The following is a 21,818-nucleotide window of genomic DNA, read 5'->3' as shown; positions in this document are numbered from 1 at the left end:
TTTATTGTTATTGCCTTTTATTTTCAACAATGATTACTTGAACTTAAAAAAAAAAGCCTTTAATAACTAATGGTTACTGAAAAGCCAAAACTTTCCAGCCCACTTCATATTCTCTTTCAACCATTTCAGGGCAGAACAATGTTCCAAACTATAAACCTGTTCCTTATTAACGTTGACGGTCATGTGCTTAATGAAAAGCTTTGGGTCTGATACACGAGCAGCCATAATTAATCTCTCCACTGCAGCTTGATAATCATCCTTGCTCCGAGATTTGTTTTCTTCACATCTACAAAGTGAACACCTCACAAAGTCAGAAACTCTAAAAAGAAGCTATATAGTTTCCTCAAAAGATAGTAATTTACATTTATTGATTCTAAGCTATGACAGTCTTTTTACTATATTCTAACAGTGGCTTTCAAACCTGTTTGACCATGACACACAGTAATAAAGACATTTTATATTGTGACCCAGTATATACCTGCATACATAAAAACTGAAATAAAAGTTCCACAAAACAAGACTTAATCTTATGACCCTATTTTCTATTTTGTTTCATTTTTTAAAATAAAATGGTTGCAACCCCCTAAATTGATTTCACTACACAAAATAGGCCACAACCCACAGTTTGGAAACACTGATCTAGAACACAACTAATAACCTTTCTCTTTGTATTTTCAAATTATTCATTATAATGCATAAAAGGATATTAAATTTAATCAAGTTTGGAGTTACTAACATTCATGTGTTTTACCTTGATATGGCTATTTTAAATTATAAGCATATACTTAATATGTAGCTCACATCTGGTAACAGAAATTGTAGCTGCATGCCTGCAGACTAAATTTCCAGTTATCTTCTTCAGTCCTGATGTAAGGTACTTCACTAAAGTGCTAGTGTTTACTTCTAAAAAAACTTTTCTACCAGTCTCCAGATATCATAAAACTCATACCTTATAGCTATTTTTCCTATGGGATAGCGAGTTAGAAGTATATAAAATAAAGCTGTAGCTGTTATTAGGCATCACTTTTTCTCTGTGTTCACTGCATCCTGCTCTGGGCACCTACAAGGCCCAGCAGCAAGGCCCGAGTATGAGCCTGCCGGCATTAGCACCACAGTGTGGTCCACAGAGTGGTGGCAGTGAAAGGACTTCCACTTGGAACAGGAATCAGTGATCGCAGAGAGCAAATATTGGCCAGACTGCTAGTATATTCTGGCTTAGGACTGGTGCCTGGAATCTGGTAGACTGGGCATACGCCAACTATTGCAGTTTTTGAAAGTCTAAGGATGACTAAAATCCCTCTCAGAGGCTAATGTAACAAAGCAGGGCTCATTATGATAACGGTAATATACAGAAAATATTGGTGTGGACAAAACAGAAGATCCAGGCATGTCACTAGTTATGTGCTGGCGGCACGAATACCCCCCAAATTCAATAATGGATAAAGAGACTGCATGTGTGTGGGGAATGGGAAGCTATGAGGAAACCAAACCCTCAGCAGGAAGATGGGGAGTCCAAATGCCTCATGACACTGTAGTGCACAGTCATAAACAGAAGGCCTTCAGAAAAGAGCTCTAACAAAAAAGCTAATTTTAGTGAGTTAAGAAAAAAAAGGCGGACCTAAAATAAATTATGTCCCAATTCTCTTCCCCTTGAGTGTAGGTTGGATTGAATGACTTGTTTATCACCAATAAATAGAGCAGAAATGATGTACAACTTTGGACACTAGATTGTTAGATATCAATTTTCATGGTCCCTTGCATTTCTGGAAGTTTTGAGAGCAGAGACACTGACTACCGCTTGTTCCTGATTTCAAGGATGTTTAATATAGTGAACAACCTTGAAAGACAAAGATAGTTTCTCCTTCAGGAGCAAAAGACAGGTTTGTTTACAGCCTTACAAGGTGGAGACAGTGCTTCCACCTGAAAAGCCAAGGGACAGGCTGACATAGCCTTCAAATAGGGTGAAACCTTAGAGCCTTTACAGTTCTTGAAGTAGGTCACAAAAGGCACTGCAGCTTCCTCCTTGCCTTCTCTCTCCTGGATCACTCACTCTGAGAGAATTTCGCTGTCGTGTCATAAAGACATTTAAGGAACCTATAGAGGGGCCCGTGTGGTGAGGAGCTGAGGGTTTCTGCCAACAGGCATTAGTGAGCGAGCTGGGAAAAGGATCCTCCAGCCCCAGCGAAGCCATCAGGTAGGCGACTGCAGGTCCTGACCACATCCTGACTCCCATGATGTGAGAAACCCAGAGCCAGAACCATCTGGCTAAGCTACTCCAAAATTCCCAACCTACAGAAACTAAGATAATATTTGCTACTTTAAGCCACTAAGTTTTGGGATAACTTATACACTGTAATGGATAACTTACAAAATATTCAGGCTGAGGATCTGGTTTCTAACACCAGTAAACTGAAGCAAAATTCTTGTTAAGAAATGCTACAACAGGATTCCCATGAGATCCTTATATTACAAGTTTCCTGGATAAAGCTGACCAGAAATTGGAGTGGTGTAAAACTAAGTTCTAGGATTTTGAACAAAATTATCTGAAGGGATGTCACTCTGGTCCAACAGCTACATTATAATATCTGTGCATTTATAACAATATTCTAAAATATTGAAACTAGGCTGGTAGCTTTATTTTCAACAGGATTCTTGGCTGAACCTAGTAAATTATCATATAGTTCCCTTTTAGACCTGGTTCTTAGGCCTTTTGTGTTGACCAAAAAGATAACTTTTAGGTACCTATCTAAAAACCACCAGTATACGAGAAAGGTTCACACCTAAAGAAGGCCCATCTCTTTGAACATCTAACAAGATCTTTGAAGCTGCTGAAGTGTTTATTGAAAGGTACTAACTTATTTGGTTTTAAATCTCAAATAGGTCAAATCCTTTCTCAATATAAATGTTACCAAAGTTTGTCAATACACACATGCACAAGTATATAAATATATAAATATACAAGTATATAACTATATAAATGTCTTATATATATATTATTTATATATATATACAAATAAATAAAACATTTACATCCTAGGTCAGGTGTAGGAGCCATAATCTGCTTTCAGGATGCAGTTAGAAGTTATTTCAACCAACCTTTTTAAAACTATCTGCAGCATCTGTGTAGAAGTTCCAGGACTCTGAATACTACTAGCATTAGATACCAGGAAGATTTCAATAGCTAAAAGCATTTCAATCTCAGACAAATAGCAAGGAATCAGTAGAAGTTTTCGGTATAAATTTCCCTTCAATGATGGGTAGCAACCCAATGAAAGGGCACCTGAAAATCAAGTAATAGATCAAACTTTACTAAAACCCCAACAGGTGAAAACCCGGGCTTCCAAAATAACCATAGGAGATAATTACTTTTGTTTCAGAATAATTCTTCACATTAGAAGCAGATTTATTGCATAAATTATATGGTAGTGAGCTTATCCTAGTACAGTTGAGATCGTTCTTTGTAAAATGTTTTTGAAACATTAAATATGAAGTGAGAAATTAAAAAAAAAAAACCTGGAAAAGAACTTTTGAGCCTCATTGCGGCAAATGTCCATTTATTTTAAGTCATAGTCAATACAACATAATTTCAGAATAACTAAAAAACCAGAATAGCTACTTGGGTTTTGTTTTAATGGGGTCTGGGTCTAATAGCAACTACATATACTTACTATATATATAATATTATATGTAATTATATATATATATAATAAAATTATATATATAATAACTACCTATCTTGAATTATGAATCCAAAATGTAGAAAGAAAATAGAAATTATAATTTGAAGATCTTACTTTCTATCACATAGTTCTACAATACTTTTGAGTGCACTTATTTATAGTGCTATGATGGTCTGTGCAATAAACATTTGCTATTCCTACTATATGTCTGGTGCTGTACTAACCACTAGATATAAAAATGAATAAGATACATTTCCATCACGTAGATGCTTGGTGTGTTTTCTCCAATTCATGTTCTAAAAATTTCGCTTTTCCAAAGAACAAATTCAACTTTTAAACTGTTTAGGTGCTTATTACAAGTGATATATAGGGAAACCCCTTATACATCAGTCCAGGACATCCAAATTGTATATAGGCAATATTATATTGTTGTCTTTAACTGAAACCAATTTAAATCTGTATGTAAAATTTGTTGAAAATGTTTTATTAAGATAAGCTTTGTCAAGAAATCTTTCTAATGTGGATGATGATGACTAATCTTTGAGGATCTACTATGTGCCAGGTACCTGTGCTAAACACATAAGTTTTATCTAATTTCAACCTGACAGTTTACTACCTTTGAAGTTAGGTACAACAGGGGGGCGTTGGGTAGTGCCCTGGCCTTCTGACTCCAGATTTTGGAATCTTAACCACTAGGAAGCCCCACCTCCCTAGATCACTGCCAGGACCAACAAACTATTGCCTCGTTAACTCTCCTAAATATTGGTAGGTATAATTTAGATGCATACCTGTTTTACTTCTGAGTAGAAGAGAAAAACAAAAGCCAACAAACTGAGTAGAAATTTGCTAACATTTTCTTTTCCCCTAAAATCAAACATGAAAAGAAAAATACTCCTATTTGGTTTTAGTGGGGCAAAGTAAGGGAAAGCTATACTAATCACATCTCTCCTTCCTGACTTTTCAGCTCTGAGAGAAAAGCCATATTTTTAGGACTAGGTAGCACATTAGGAGCATCAGGAAGGCAATTTTCCTGTCCCTGGACAATTTCCTTATGATTAGTTAGGGAACAAAAGCAAAGCCATCAAGAAAGTAAAAGATAACTCATGGAACAGAAAAAAAAAAGAATTTATATATCTGACATGGGATTGTACCTGGAGTCTGTATACATGTATATGCATAGCATGTATTTGTATCTGACATGGGACTTGTATCTGGAGTCTGTATACATGTATATGCATAGCACGTATTTGTATCTGACATGGGATTGTACCTGGAGTCTGTATACATGTATACACAAAGCATGCATTTATGTCTGACATGGGACTTGTATCTAGAGTGTATATACATGTATACGCATAGCATGTATTTATATCTGACATGGGACTTGTATCTGGAGTGTATATACATGTATACACATAGCATGCATTTATATCTGACATGGGACTTGCATCTAGAGTGTATATATGTATATGCATAGTATGTATTTATATGTACCACCACACATACTTAACACACTTAACAAAAACAAAACAAGAAAAGCTCCTCAATTTAAAAAAGTACAAAGAAAGAAATGGGCAAAGGATTGAATAGACATTTCTCTACAAAGATATACAAATGGCTAATAAGCACACGAAAAGATGCTCAACATCACTGGTCATTTGGAAGATGCAAATCAAAACCTTAGTGAGGCATCACTTTATATCCATTAGGAAGGCTAAAATAAAAAACTCAGTGATGAAATGAAGAAATTGGAAATTCCATACATGGCTGGTGGGAATACAAATATAAAACAGATAGCTTCTTGGGAAAACAGTTTGGCAGTTCCTCAAAATGTTAGACACAGATTTACCATATGAGCCAGCAATTCTGCTCCAAAGAGAAATGAAAACCATACATCCACACAAAAACTTGCATATGAATGTTCAGAGCAGTGTTATTCATAACAGCTAAAAAGTGCAAACAACGCAAATGTCCATCAGTTGATGGATGGATGAACAAATTCCATACAATGGAATATTATTCAGCAATTACAAAGGAAAGAAATATTGATATAGGCTACAATATGGGTAAACCATGAAAACATTTTGGTAATTATAAGAAGCCAGTCACAAAAAACTACATATTGAATGATTCCACTTATGTGAAATGCCCGGAACAGGCAAATCCATAATTGTTGCCCAGGGCTGGGTCAGGTGGGAAGCATACATGGAATGAGGAATGAATGCAAATGTGTTTAGGGTTCCTTTTGCTAGAGGTGTTGAAGATGTTCTAAAATTAGATTGTGGTGCACAACTCTGTGAATAAAATAAAAACAAATGCACTGTACACTTTGCATGTGTAAATTTTATGGTATGTGAAATTATCTCAATAAAGCTGTAAAAAATATTAAAGAAAAAAGCAAAACAAAGGCACTGGCTTTACAGCCTTAACAGTACCTTGATGAAAAATTAGCTGTAAGCTCAGAATCAAATATGTACTACTAGATGTGATTATAAGACACTGAAAGGCTTTTCTAGCGTGTGTTAACCTGTGTGTGAAAATAAATCCAGAGAGAGTTCCACTGATATTTTAAATGCCAACACTGTCAGGAAATGAGATGTTCTGAAGACTGATCAGTGACTATAAATTACTCATTTCATTTTATAACTCAGGTACACTAAAAAAAATACCCTTTACCCTATAACCTCACTTGCATAAGTCCCGGAAGTTTCACTGCACATGAAATTAGGCATAGATGTGTTTATTACATAAAAGGAGAAGTGCTAATAAGAAAAGTACTGAATTGCACTCAGGCATTAAATGCTTCCACACATCGCTTAAAGGAAAAGTCTTTAAAAATAAATTATTACCAGTGTTGAAAGAATTTTGGGCAATGAACGGGGAGTGGCTCAATATATATAGGTTTCTTTTATGGCCTGATGAAAATGTTCTAAAATTGACTGTGGTGATGATTGCACAACTCTGTAAATACACTAAAGCCACTGAATTGTACATGTTTAAATGAGTGAACTGTGTGGTATTTGAATTATATCTCAATAAAGTTAATTAAAATTTTTTAAATGATTGTTTAGCTGTTTTAGTATAAAATTTTATTTCCAACTAAAAAACAGAAATATTCATAGAAATCTCATTTATGTTTCCGAGTTAATACTTTGTTCCTGTGGCATAAAAATGCCTTCTGATGGCATTTTTCCCAAATTGCACAATTATTTGAAAAAAATAACCTTATTTTACATCAATTCTAAAAACTAAAATCAAGAAGTTACAGCAAATAGTACATATATACTTTGTAGTGTGATTTCTAGCAGTCTGCAGGGAAATAGTATAAGAAGTTGAAACATAACCACAAAATTGAGATTAGGTGTTATGAACAAACAATTCCACTTTGCCTCTAAATTTCTGATCATCCTTTTAAAAAATTTCTGCTTTCAAAACCTTTTATTGTAATCTACAATAAGAAATACATTTTACATAATGACCTAGCACGCATTAAGAATACATGTAACTGAAATGAAAATTTTATCAAATAATACATAATCTTACTACCTGTAATGCACGCTAATATTTTCTTTCCCATTTTATTGGGAGAAAAAAGTCATCACTTGCTAAACTGATCACAGCTGGCAACATGAAAAACACTTCCAAGTTCAGAGATTTTTGTTGGTGGTGGTAGGGGTGGCTGGGATGTTTGACACATCTGGTACAGTGGTGACACAGAGCAGGTACTCAAATGTTTGTTACAGAGATGATAGTGGTAGAAATGGAAACTGAAGACAAATTACTGCATGAAGGCAGAAAAGAATTCCTTTCTAGATTTAGATTCTATACAGAATTATTTTCTAATTAAAATACCTGCGAGGAGGTTGGGACTAGAGAAAGTATTCGTTTTCTAGGCTTACTTGTTAGAGAGGAACAGTTCTAAACAGACTAACAAAGTTCTATTACTAGAAGTCACATGAAAAACTATTATATATACCATGTTGCATTGTAATGACAGCCTCTGTACTTCCTATGTGCCTGTTATAAAATATTCTAACCAAAAAGATCAGGAATATACCAGGGATTAACACATGTTCCTTAAATTTCAGTCTACCAACTGTTTTAGTCATATATATTTATAAAATATGCCAAACTGGTTCAAATCCCATCATTTATTTCCTTTTCATATCCTCCAATGGACATGCCAATATGCAAAGAAATAAAAATATAGTAATGAAAAATGAGAAATAACAGGTTTCAAAAGAGCACAAATCTATACAGACCACTATTTTTAAACACGTATCAACTGCATATCTTTTTACATATTTAATGCCTTGTCATGAATATTATACATAGATTTCAGGTTAGAAAATCAAATTCAAAACCAATATATCAAAATTTAGATTTTTAAAATGTAACTTACTTTTGTAGTGGGCTCTGGCTTTGAGCCATAAACAACTTCGTCCTAAAGAAGTAATTAATCTTCTAAGAAAGGAAAAATCAATAGGAATGCTCTTTGAAATCATGAATTCTGCTACGGAGGATGACATACCAAGACTGTTGCTTTCTATACAGGCATCCAGAAGTTTATTAAAAAGAAGGCTATACTGTGAGACCTCCACAGTTTCTGAAAAGAAAAAATAATTGATATAGTGAAATTGACCTATCTTCTTCTCTCAAACTTCTCTTACTCCTTTCCCCTCTGCTCTCCTTGGCCCCTTCCTACCTACTATAGGAGTCACAGTCACCAAAATGCAATCAACTTACCTACTGTAAACAAAAAATTCAACAAAAGCAAAATGGTTCATTCACTTTGTAACGGAGAATGTGAAACGAATGTGATTTCAGAGGCTGCATTAACACCTCTGTCCGTAGTCCCCACTCACATGGGACTGCAGCTACAGGGTTCTGTTTGTACTCTATCTACAGTGCAGACCTCAGACTTGTTTTTCCCATGACTAAAAATAAATCATCCACTCATAAGCATTCACTCTCAAATTAAAAACAAACAAACAAAAACCCTCCTTTCTTGGGTATGTCTACTCCTTTCTCCTTTTCTCCGAGAAGAAAATGAAGTCAGCTTGGAGACTTCCGACTCTTTCAGTGCCTATATTCAGTCAGGCGGGTCTATGACCTAGACTCCAGGTCTTTATCACTTTAGGATTCTTTAGTGGTCTAGGCCTTATCAGGAAGTTTATCTCCTTACCTTTAGTTTCTTTCTAAACATTACTACCAGAGGAACTTCCCTAAAACACCAACTTCATTATGTCATGCCCTGGCCCCAAAACTGTGACCCCCTACTACACATAGAGAAAAAAATTCCTTTAGCCTGCCATTCAGGGTCTTCCAAAATCCAGCAAAACTATCTGTTTAATCTATTATTACTCTGTTTCATTATCACGATAATTGTATATCAAAAGCCAGTTCTACAGCAGCCATTGTACCAGGGATACAAAGAAAATATCATTGCCTTTAAGGAGCTTACTATCTAGAGGGAGAAACAGATAAGAATGTTAATGACGATACAGTATTTCAGTGGAATACATGGGAAAATAAAGACTGATAAAGCACTGAGGGGAGGCTTCAGGTTTTCATTAAACATAAATCCATCACTCTGAATCCACTGCTCAGCTCATTCCTGACTCAAAGCTTTTGCTGTTTCCCTCCCTCTTGCTACTGACATATGACTTGCAAGCATTCAAGAGCACTACCTGCCATTGCCTACAGTGGCATTCTCTTACTTTGAACTTGTCATCTGCTTATTGCCTCCATTTATTCCATGTTTTCCTGTGTCCCAAGGTAATGGAAACTATGTTCTATGTTTAAGTGATAAAAGAAAAAGTATTCTTTATTATTCCAATGCAAAAAATTCTTTTAAGGTACAGTATAAAGCTTGCTGGGGGCACTTAACATTGTTTGCTGATGACTTGACAGAGGTAGAAAAGGAATGATGAAATGCTCCTTTTAGGGACTGCTGACAAAAGATAAGCATCTCTCTTTTTGGGTTTTTTTTTTTTTAAACCAGGAAAGCATATTCAATTTGCAGAGAAGACATTTTACAAAAAACATCATTAAAAATATATGCTGGAATATAAAATTCAACCAAAACAGGTGGAAAACTGTTTCTTATAAATACCGGATGGGCCAGAGATAATTAAGCTGTACTTTTAAAAAACATACCTTGAGAATTTTGAAAACCTGGTAGATTTTGCAGAACTTCAAATGTCTGTCTGTAAAGACTCTTCGCTAAGATTTCATGTGCAATTGTACAGAGCAGATTATGGCGACTGAGCACGTCCAGCCTATCACAAGGCCACAGTGGTGTACTGATGACCCACTCTGACTCTTACAAAAAGAAAAAGTACAAGTACTTTACACTGTGAAAATTACATTTAACAGTATAATCACAACAGATGTTTTAAAATACCTTTTGGAGAAAGTGGCAACACTTAAACACGTGTACTCAGAAAGATAACCAGAGCTCAGATTATTAGACACAACTTAAACAGTGGTCATCATCATCCTAAGAAGATGCAAACTAATGACCACTTTGTTATTTTTACTTTTTCACTATTTCTTCATTTTTCTAAATGTACTAATCAGTTGTTGATTCTGAAGTTAATATTTTTACATGACAAAATGGTCAGATTATAGTGAGTACACATAATGAGGTAAAAATATTTGTGTGGACAAATTAAACAATTTTACAGTAAAGAATACATAATTTCAAAATAAAAATTAAAAAAATAAAAAAAGAATACATAATTTCATTAGTTTTGGTATTCTTGAGGAACAGCTTTCCCCCACAATATCTGACTATTCAAAAATTTTTAAATAAAATATTTGCTATGTACAGAGGCATATCTAACATCAGTTTTGCTTATCCACCCCTTCTTATTTCTCTATAATGACTATGTACTACTTATACAAAGGCAATACAAATTATTTCAAAATTCAAGAGTAGTTTCTCCATAAATAGCGTATATAAGTACGTTTTGTTTGTTTGTTTTTACAAAATTTGTATTCTAGGATGCTAAGATACTTATTTTTCAGCCTCCAAACCTTGATTATGGTTTTAAGGTTTTTTTTTTTTTTAATGTTGATAAGAGTATAAGGCAAGGTAGGAATTTGTTGCTCATTTGCCAGGATACAAGGTACCAGTGCTGAAAAAGAGTTTAAAATGTGAAAGTGAAAATGTGACAAGCCAAAACAACAGAGTACTTCTCACCATAATGTCTGCCACCCATGAAATTAAAATGTATAAAATATTCTAAATTTCTCAAACGTGAGTTACTGTATGTAAACCCCTTCTTTAAAAAGTTTGGAAGGTCGTAAATGCACTTTTTTTTTTTGCACATTTTTTTAAAAGGAAAAAATATAGAAAAAATACATAACAAGTTAATCTGCCTCTCATTCCTGACCTCCAAACTCACAGGGTTTCTGTGAAGATTAGTTGAGATAAGCAGGTAAAGCATTTATACGGTGCTAAGGCCAAAGTAAGAACTAACTTCAACAAAGCTTCATACAGTTTCTTCTTTAAAGCTAGGTTAGCATTCTCCTTTCATTTTACACAATAACCTTTCCTACCCACATGTTCACTAGGGGTTTAGACCAAATTGTCACCCACAATTCAATATCAACTTGAGGTAACTACAAAACCATGAATTTATAACAAGCTTACCAAATTATTTCATGCTGGCATATATCAAAACTTACCCCTTAGTACCCAAATGGCACCATCTAGGCTTCCACTTTTTAGAAAAATTTCTGCGGCAATATTCACAATTTGACATCTTGGTGCTAACTTCTCAGGCCCTATAAGTCCTTTTAAACTTGTAAAATGTATTTTTAATTCATATAGTTTATCTAAGACCTTCCTTCCCTAGAGTAAAAAAAAAAAAAAAAAAGAACACTGAGTATCAATCATTAAGAGTAAAAGAGATACAAAGTGAATGATAATTATACAGAAGCCAATTATGCGATTTGAATAATTCTAGACTGATGGTTGTCAAATTGTTCCAAGACTCTCTCCTTAAGCCCTTTCTTGCTCAGTCACAAAGATGGAAAGGGAAGGGGAGCAAGTGGGGCCTTGTCTCATTAACCGTGCCCACCACGGGGCCCCTTTTCAGAGGTCCTCTGTTCATCTGTTTTATTCACTGTGCTTCCTCTAAAGATTTCATTTGGCAAAAGGATTTCATGCCCTAATGTGGAAAACTACTCATTATATGTTTTTGCTCTTCTTCCGTTGATCACCCTGAGATCCAGGAGGGAGCGTCAATGAAAAGAAGACAACTTAATGTGAAACTTAAACAATGACAGTGAAAAACAGGGGGATAAAATTGTTGGCTGAAAACTATTTTTTTTTTTTTGAGTCAATAGGCTAATTATTTCACGTAGCCTACATAAAGGCATCAGAAATTGGACACGTGTTACTATTTTGTATCAGCGTTGGCAAAATTTTTCCATGAAAAGCCAGACACTAAATGCTTTAGGCTTTGCAGGTCACATTTGGTCAGCTGCATATTCTTTTTGGTTGTTTTAGAATTTCTAAGTCTTTAAAAATGTAAAAAACATTCTTAGCTCACGAGCTGTATAAAAACAGGCTGTGTGCCAGATCTGGCTTTTATTTGTAGACTCTTGTGTTTTATTATATTATCTGCTATTTTGAGTCAGATGCATATTATCGTGTCAAAGTACTTTCAATGTGACTGTATAAATGAATGCATTTTTCAAGGGATACCTTAAGTTTCAAGGGAAACTCATTCTAAATAAGACAGTGAACATTTAAAATTAAAATACTGGCATTGGGCCTTCCCTGGTGGTCCGGTGGTTAGGATTTTGCTTTCTAATGCAGTGGGGTGCGGGTTTGATCCCTGGTTGGGGAGCTAAGATCCCACATGCCTCACGGCCAAAAAAAAAAAAAACCAAAATATGAAACAGAAGCAATATTGTAACAAATTCAAGACTTTAAACATGGTCCACATCAAAACAAACAAACAAACAAAAAACCTTAACAAAAAAACCCAAATAAAATGAAAACATACTCTAAAATTTCAGCAAAATCAGTGTGAGTTTTAAAAAAGGGCCTTCTAACTAGGTAGTCCTCAAATTCTCAAGCATTAAATACCCAAGAAATTAATGCTATGACAGACCTTAAGCTGGACTGTGAGAGCAGGGACAAGGTATATTTTGCCCATCTCAGGCCTACCACACAGTAAGTGCCAAACCCCTTGAAGACCTTGGAGACTGAAGACCTTCTGACAATGATTATTTAAAATTTTTTTTTGTTTTAAAAAAAATTCATGATTTTTGTATGTGTACATGAGTGACCATGTCCTTAAATATTATTTCAATTGTGTAATAACTTCTTTATAAAAAGAAGGAAGGAATAAAAGATACATTTTAATGGTTGATTCAATAGCAACCTCACTCTCAACTCTCCTACTCTCCATCCTTCAGCACTTCGCTCCCTATTTTGGATTTTCCCGTCCTTTACTTAATTTTTTTTTTTTTCCTTTAAAAAAATAAATAAAAAAAGAAGGCATTCCTCAAGGCAGGCACATTCCAATGTTATGCTTCCCACCTCTCATTTTTTTTTCTTCCATCTGCACTCAATTCCTTTTGCTCCCCTTTTATTCTACTATATACAATTCAGCTTGTTTGGGCACAGAGGTTTAAGTGTTAAAACTTAACTATTCATCACCCTTCCCCAGCCTCTCTCCTCATGAGTTTCTAGGACTTAATTTGCCTTCCCCACCTTTTGGCCCAAAGTACTTGCAGAATAGTTGTATTATTTATGGCCAACTTGCTGGACTGAACAGTCAAACATTGGCCATATCCTAGTTCATGTGTATGCGTGTATCTGTATACTTAACTTCATTGAATCTATAACTCCACCCATGACCTCAGGGAAATCTAAACAATGGTAGTACAATATGGTCTAGAATCGCTACACCAGTTCTATGGTGACCTAAGCCTCAAAGGTAGAAATGAAGGTATATGGTATGCAGTATTCCAGGGCATCCTAAGAAGTGGTTTTAAAAGAGTTCTGTTAATTGTTAGTATCTCAGGTTCATCTTAAGAGAGGTCTTCCAAAATTGTAATACTACCAATACTCAGGAGCTGGCAAAATAAATTCTGAATTGAAAGGTGCTTCAAATAAATACGATATTTAGCACAGCTTCCCAAGTATTCCTTATACTGAGATTCTTCATTCTCATGCCACCTCCTTTCCATTTGCCTAATATACCACCTAATAATTCACTTACTGTCTGAGTCTCAATTTGCCACCTGCAATGATTATGAGCAAATTTTTCACTTTCAGGGTTAACCTATATTCTGTTCAAAATTTTAAAACTAACATTCTATATACCAAGCCCAAACAAAATTTAGTAAAGTACCTTGGACCACTGTAACAGCTTGTGGTAGAAGTACATAGCACTGATTCCGATTCTTCCCAGCAAAGTTTTATCTACTTCACTATTTTGTGGATCTTTGCTAACTGAAACACAAAGTAGGTATATGGAAGAAAGTGAAATAGTCACTTAGAAGGATGGAAAAGGCAAATTTAATATGGAATTAGTGATACTACCACAAAGACCAGGTGTCGGCAAACTACAGCCCATGGGCCAAATCTGGCCTGTGGCCTGTTTCTGTATAGCCTGTGAGCTTCTAAGAATGGTTTTTATTTTTAAAGGGTTGTTTGAAAAGAAAACTGTGTGACACAATCATATGCTGTGCGTGCAAGGCCTAAAATCTGGTCCTTTGGAGAGTTTGCCGACCCTGACAGAGAATATAGCAGTGAAGAGCTGTTAATAAAAAAATAAATAAATAAATAAAAAAGTCTCAAAAATATATGAATTTTGTTGACTTGCAATAGTGAAGATAGTAACAACTTAATGATTCAAAAATTCAAATGTTCCACTACAATTTGCTAGCAATAGTTTTGCCAATCTGAATGAAAAGAAAAATAAGAACTTGAAACATCTTTGTTATTGACCTTTCATCATTAGAATCTAATTTAACAATAAATAGGTGGAAACATTTATAAAAAGAGGGAAAAGTATCTAAAAACTGCAATATTAACTCATCCCCAACATGGAGATTATTAAGAGCTTTATATGTTATGAAAATTGTACCAGTCAATCCACCAATGAAAAAGAAAGAACACTGTATCACCCTAACACACAATACTCAGACCAAAACTGAGCCATTTACCTGCTTCAGCGAATTCACAAAACGGAACACCTGGTCTCTCTTCTTTACAATCTTTTGTTAGTGTTTCAGCAACACAAGCACAAAATCTCTGGAAATCTGCAAATTTTTCACAGCCCAGTTTTATGCTAATGTATAAATTTCCCAATTTGGTCCAGTCACCTTTTTCTTTACAATGCTATGAGAATTATTAAAGACAAAACAAAAAATGCAAGCTGTCATTTATGCAAACATATTACGGGGTAGGCACATGTAGGCATTAGATATACAGAAATTAATAAGACATAATCTCTGCAAATCTTATAAATTTACTGACAGGTGTTACAACAGCAGTAACATGTTATTGTGCAATTTGCTTTTCTGACCATAGCAAAGCCTCTGTAAGTTCCAGATGTCGATGTACACTTGTTTTAATGATCTAGTTCCTGATGTACTTATTGATGTTACCCCCAAACCTGAACCACACAGTGGAGTAAAATTTAAGGAAAACAGATAATTAGCAGCATGATTTGAGCTACCTCCACAGCAATGCATTATTTTATTACTTTTAGAGACTGCATTTTATAATTATTTGGCCATTTATGATTTGTGGCCCACACATAATTTTGGGCATTACATTTCTTCTACAAAAGGGGCTACAAAGTAAATTTCAGTAAACTTACTATCTTCCTATTATTTTCTATTTCAAACTAAGAAAGTTTCCCATGCCAACAAAAAATTGTTTCAAGGATATAAATAGTACTTTAGACTAGATCAACAATTACTAGAATGAATACAAAAATGATCTTAAATTAAAAAGTAAAGTCATCCTGAAAGTCTTCTATTTCTTATTCAGACTTTCAATGCGTGCAGTGTGCACACTGACCTTGGCTTTACCTGTCATGTCACATACTGAAGCCACCTATGGATCATGACAAGAGAGCCAAGTCACTTGTGCACTAGGGAGTCTGCCCAGTGACAAGAATTAAAGGCTAAGCTGTAGATTATTATAGCTTAACATAAGTTAATTTTAAGCTGAACAGCTATTTCTAGAATTATTTTTAGAACAGTTCACAACTAGAAATTGTTTGCGTTTCAAAGTATTAACTTACAAAAAATTAAACTTCTTTTCCTTCTTTTCTGTGTGTAACAGCTGCATTGTACAACTTTTCTAAAATTGGGTTACTATTCAAAGTTTCTTTGTTATTGGTTTCCAGAGATCCCAGCAATTTATTTAAAAGATAAGCATCATACCTCTACTTCACTCAAGGCTGACTCTAAAACACACTTCCAGTTCATTTTAAATTGCCGCATCCATAACCTTTAACGATAGAAAAGGGTTATTATGTTCACTCCCCAAAAAGTCAATATTGCTCCTAATTCATTTGTTCTATAATTTATACCTAAGAGACTGGAAAAAGAGACAGTAATATACTATAAAAATGCTTTAGTGCTGAAGAAAATGGCAACTGCGAGGGTACCTAATTTATACTATTTTCTCCTAAACCATGGGCAACAAGGAGGAAAAAGCAAATTCCACATGAAATCATACTTTCATCCTAACTTGAAGACAGAGAATGCCAAAGTTTTAAAATAACTGTGAACAAGAGAAAAAGAAATTAAATCCCAGCACTTGATCTCTACTGCTCCCACTTCACTCTCACTGGTCCATAAGGATTTGTGACAAGCAAATACTGACCAAAACAGAACAAAGCGAGCAACAAAAATACCTGTAGGGGAGAACCAAAAAGGGAAACTACCACAGGGACCTAACACTGATTAAGAGTAACCAATACAAAGTCCACACTAAGTTTAAAAATGCTCAGAAAAAAGTGTCTGGGTATATCAGAACACAAACCACACAGAAGGAACTTAAAAGTTTGTATGATTTAAGGAAAGCAATCTGTGAAATGCGTAGATAGCTTCTGGGAAAGAAAAAAGACAAAAGTGAAAGGAAAAGCATGATTGGGCAACTGGGAAGAGGAGAAGAAAAGGAGAAAAGAGTAGGGTGCCATTAAACTAAGAATACTGTATCACAGCCAACTATGGGGTCAATTTAGGTAATTAGTCCCAATGCTTTATAAATTACTCCAGAGCATTAAAAAGAAGGACAAGTTCCTAATTTTTATCTATTCATCTGTCAGTGGTCATTTAGATTGCTTCCATGTTTTGCCTATCGTAAATGGTGCTGCTATGAACACTGGTGCATGTATCTTTTCAAATTAAGAGTTTTCATCTTTTCTGGATTATATGCCCAGGGGTGGGATTGCTGGATCATACGGCAACTCTATTTTCAGCTTTCTAAGGAATCTCCATACTGTTCTCCATAGTGGCTGTACCAATTTACACTCCCACCAAGTGTAGAAAAGTTCCCTTTTCTCCACACCCTCTCCAGCATTTATTATTGGTAGACTTTTTGATGATGGCCGTTCTGACTGGTGTAAGGTGATACCTCATTGTAGTTTTGATTTGCATTTCTCTAATAATTAGCGATGTTGAGCATCTTTTCATGTTGGCCATCTGTATGTCTTCTTTGGAGAAATGCCTATTTAGAAATGCCCATTTTTTGATTGGGTTGTTTGTTTTTTTTGATATTGAGTTGTATGAGCTTTTTATTTATTTTGGAAATTAAGCCCTAATCGGTCGCATCATTTACAAATATTTTCTCGTGGTCTGTAGGCTGTCTCTCGTTTTGTTATGGTTTTCTTTGCTGTGCAAAAGCTTTTAAGTTTGATTAGGTCCCATTTGTTTATTTTTGCTTTTATTTCTTTTGCCTTGGGAGACTGATCTAAGAAAATATTGCTATGTTTTATGTCAGAAAATGTTTTGCCTATGTTCTCTTCTAGGATTTTTACGGTGTCATGTCTTACATTTAGGTCTTTAAACCATTTGGAGTTTATTTTTGTACATGGTGTGAGGGAATATTCTAACTTCACTGATGTAAGTAAATATATGAAGTGGTCCAGCTTTCCCAACACCACTTATTGAAGACTCTGTCTTTTCTCCATTGAATATTCTTGCCTCCTTTGTTGAAGATTAACTGATTAGCTGTGTGTGGGTTTATTTCTGGGCTCTATATTCTGTTCCATTGAGCCACATGTCTGTTTTTGTGCCGATACCACACAGTTTTGATTACTGTAGCTTTGCAGTATTGTCTGAAGTCTGGAAGGGCTATGCCTCCAGCTTTGTTCTTCTTCTTCTTCTTCTTCTTTTTAAAATAAATTTATTTATTTATTTGGCTGTGTTGGGTCCTTGTTGCTGCATGGGCTTTCTCTAGTTGTGGCGAGTGGGGGCTACTCTTCCTTGTGGTGCGCAGGCTTCTCACTGAGGTGGCTTCTCTTGTAGAACACAGGCTCTAGGTGCATGGGCTTCAGCAGTTGTGGCACATGGGCTCAGCAGTTGTGGCTCACGGGCTCTAGAGAGCAGGCTCAGCAGCTGTGACACACGGGCTTAGTTGCTCCGAGGCATGTGGGATCCTCCCAGACCAGAGATTGAACCCGTGTCCCCTGCATTGGCAGGTAGATTCCTAACTACTGCACCACCAGGGAAGTCCCTCCAGCTTTGTTCTTTTTCCTCAGGATTGCTGTGGGAATTCTGGGTCTTTTGTGAATCCGTATAAATTTTAGGATTATTTGTTCTAGTTCTATGAAAAAAATGTCATTGCTAATTTGATAGGGATCCCATTAAATCTGTAGATTCCTTTGGGTAGTATGGTCATTTTAACAATATTAATTCTTCCAATCCAAGAGCAGTAGCATTGGTTTAAATTGCAAAATATTGGGGACAACTTAGAACCCATCACTGATTGAATAACCTAAAGTACATCCATACAATGGAGCACTTTGCATTTATTAAAAAATGATGAATTTCTCTATGGACTAATTTAGATTGATTTCCAGGATACACTGTTTGAGTGACAAAACCAAATTTGAAAAGAGTATTCATTATATGCCACACTGTATGTAATAAAGAAGTAGACAGAAGAAAACACATACACATCTGTTCATTATAAGAGGATAATCCCAGAAACTGAAAGACTGGTTACCTCCAGTATGTACGTGGAAAAGGGGTAGAAGGAAGGACGAATGGAAATGGTGGAAGAGGAATATGGGGGAGCAACATTTCTCATTGCGTCTTTTTGGTATATCATTGAGTGTTAGAACAAACAGTAATTTTTTACACACTTCCCCCCCAAAATTCAAACTAACTAGGATATGGGATAACTGAAAATATAATACAAACAGTAACAAAGCTAAATGGTCTACAAATGAATAACCACACTGAATGGGCATGGGGGAAAAACTAATCAAAGTAACTTAGGAAATAATATTTTGGCCGAATACTGTAATAACCTTATACTAAAAATGTACTCCAGATAGATTTTTTTCCACAGAGGTATGAGTTAGTAGTTCTAAAACTACTTTATGTGGATAGTAAAACTGAATAAATGAGCAAATATACTATAGATAATGTGAGTCAGGTTTCTCACTGTTGGAGAAAGAATTTATAAATAAGAAAAAGGGAAGTGTTGGATTAGACTCAAGCTATCAGTATATACTCATGTTTTTTGTAACATACATAAAAACAGAGAAGTAAATACATATCTTGTGTGTGTATGTATGTTGTGTATACATACATATAATTCCTAGCCCTGTGAGAAGACCTGGCTGCAATGACACTCTAGAAGTAGTGAACACATTCCAGATCTCGGTTTTGAAATACCATTCTCTAATAGAAAGGAACCAGAGCTCCTTAGAGAAGTGGTTGTTGCCAATGTTGGATCAGGGAAAAGAAAAGATGAGACTTAACTTTGTGGCTTCAAATAACAAGAAAGTGGTAGAGAAATGAAAAGAAAACGATGAAAGGATGTAGGAACAAACCAGAAGGAATTCCCAAAGGTCAAATTTGGGAAAATTTGAGCAACAAAATAAATAACGATATTATTCGACTATAAATAACCCACAGAATAAAATAAATAGCCATGAGTTCACACCGATATAAATTACTGAATAAGTAAATAAATGGAGAAGGGACAGCTCTTCTTTACTGAAAAATTCCAATTAATAAATGTAGAAAAGGGACTTCCATGGTGGTCCAGTGGCTAAGATTCAGTGCTCCCAATGCAGGGGGCTCAGGTTCGATCCCTGGTCAGGGAACTAAATCCCATATGCTGCAACTAAGAGTTCACATGCTGCAACTAAGGATCCCCCATGGTGCAACAAAGACTGAAGAGCTGTGTACCAAAACTGAGACCTGGCGCAGCCAAATAAATAATTTTTTTTAATGTAGGAAAAATGGGGAAAATACAAAAACACCATTGGGTAAACACCACCGTAGTAACCTGTAGTAAAGAGTCACTGAAGAATACTAAAATTAATGTATGAAGTTTTGAGGAGAAACAGTATAATATATAATGATAAAGTCTCTTCCCCATGATATTTGTTAATTACAATAGAATAAAGAGTAACTTTACAGTGTAGAAACTTGGCAGATAATCTTTTTAACTAAGTGATAAATGTTTACCAGTAATAAGATATACTGAACCATGTGCATCCTACTACAATGCAATGAGATCTGTAGTGAGTTAATGGATTTATACCAAAATTAATTTCCTAGTTTTGAACCTGAGCAGTTTTTGCTCCAGAGTCCAGGCTTTTACCCACTATACTATCCTGCCTTCTATTCCTAGTTTTGATAATGGCACTATTATGATGTAGGATGTTAACATAAAAGGAGGCTAGATGAAGGGTACATGGGAATTCTCCACACTAACTTTTGCAATGTTTCTCTAAATCTAAGATTATTTCAAAATACAATTTTTAAGGTTATTAAATGTTAACAAATTTCCTAGATTATATACACATCTAAATTCTCACTGATGTCCTGAATATAAATGTTAGAATTCTTTGTAGTAGCCTTATCCACTGAAAGTGAAAGGCTTTCTAAATGTACTATAGCTAATTAAAAATTATAATCAAAATCAAAACAAGAATGTCCATTAAAATTCATTTCCTTTAGAAAAGAGTAATTATTTCAAAGAATATCAGGAAATACAAATTCAAATATAAAATAATAAATACTAAATTTTTTTTTCCTTGTGCCTTGGGGCTGGGTCCACATCCCCAACCATGATCTACATCCCTTAGCCACCCAGTTATTTTCTCCTTCATTAATTAGGTCACCAATGTTAATACTTCCTAAAAAACATAATTGTTTTGAAGCAAGCACATAGGAAGAGGCAGAGTGCATAAGGATACAATCTTCAAAATTAAATATTATTAACTACTACTAGTTAAAAGAAATTTTAAAAATCACAGATCTTGAACTAAGATATACCTTTGATGCTGGTGCTTGAAGGAAAGTAGTATGAACTAGAGCTGAAATTCCCTAACTGCACCACAGCATACAGGGCACTAGAGCAAATTCACAGGGGTCCCTCAGGTCAGTTTAAATTTTCAAGCGACATCTGTCAGACGCTGTCAAACTGCTATTAACTTGTTTGGATCTAACTACTTAATAATTTTGTTAAAAAGTTATAGTTCATTTAAATACTTAAAATTTGTATACTTTTCTCTGTGTATGTGAAAGTTCAATAAAAATTTTTATAAAAGTCATGGCTTTTCTTTTTCTCAATACAGTTATATTACAATTATCATAGGATTTTCCTTTTTTTTTTTAAAGGCCTTTGGAGGCCCATAAGCTGAACAGAGAAAGTAAACAGGTGAGAGAAAGAATGAAGGAGAGACATTAAAATATTTTATTTAGTTAACATGACAAGAAGTGAGTGAAAGAGAAAAAAGAATTAAAGTAATTTGTATACACATAAGAGAGTACATCAAGTAGAATTAAGTAAGTTGTGAAATGGAGCAAGAGAGACTTTACATTTGATCTGCCAGGCACTGAGATGAAATCAGGTACTGAAAAAGATCTGGTGAGGCTGGCCAGCAGGGCTGGCTAGAGGCAGCT

The 21,818-nt window shown here is 35.0% G+C and overlaps 1 protein-coding gene across 1 annotated transcript in view; it reads right to left on the bottom strand.

Moving 5' to 3' along the window:
- The window catches only part of TOPAZ1 (testis and ovary specific TOPAZ 1), a 66,979-nt gene continuing 45,161 nt past the window's right edge, over nucleotides 1–21,818 (bottom strand). The window contains exons 13-20 of the mRNA XM_057704317.1: nucleotides 16,107–16,173; nucleotides 14,877–15,051; nucleotides 14,060–14,160; nucleotides 11,376–11,541; nucleotides 9,840–10,004; nucleotides 8,083–8,286; nucleotides 3,097–3,280; nucleotides 1–286 (exon numbers count right to left, since the gene is read on the bottom strand). Coding sequence (XP_057560300.1) covers nucleotides 67–286; nucleotides 3,097–3,280; nucleotides 8,083–8,286; nucleotides 9,840–10,004; nucleotides 11,376–11,541; nucleotides 14,060–14,160; nucleotides 14,877–15,051; nucleotides 16,107–16,173 — 1,282 coding nt within the window. The 3' untranslated portion in view covers nucleotides 1–66. The remainder of the gene's footprint in view (nucleotides 287–3,096; nucleotides 3,281–8,082; nucleotides 8,287–9,839; nucleotides 10,005–11,375; nucleotides 11,542–14,059; nucleotides 14,161–14,876; nucleotides 15,052–16,106; nucleotides 16,174–21,818) is intronic.

The sequence above is a fragment of the Hippopotamus amphibius genome, chromosome 13 (genome assembly GCF_030028045.1).
Source record: "Hippopotamus amphibius kiboko isolate mHipAmp2 chromosome 13, mHipAmp2.hap2, whole genome shotgun sequence".
NCBI lineage: Eukaryota > Metazoa > Chordata > Mammalia > Artiodactyla > Hippopotamidae > Hippopotamus > Hippopotamus amphibius.
The sequence above is the reverse complement of the archived record's forward strand: the minus strand, read 5'-3'. Positions and strand labels throughout refer to the sequence as shown.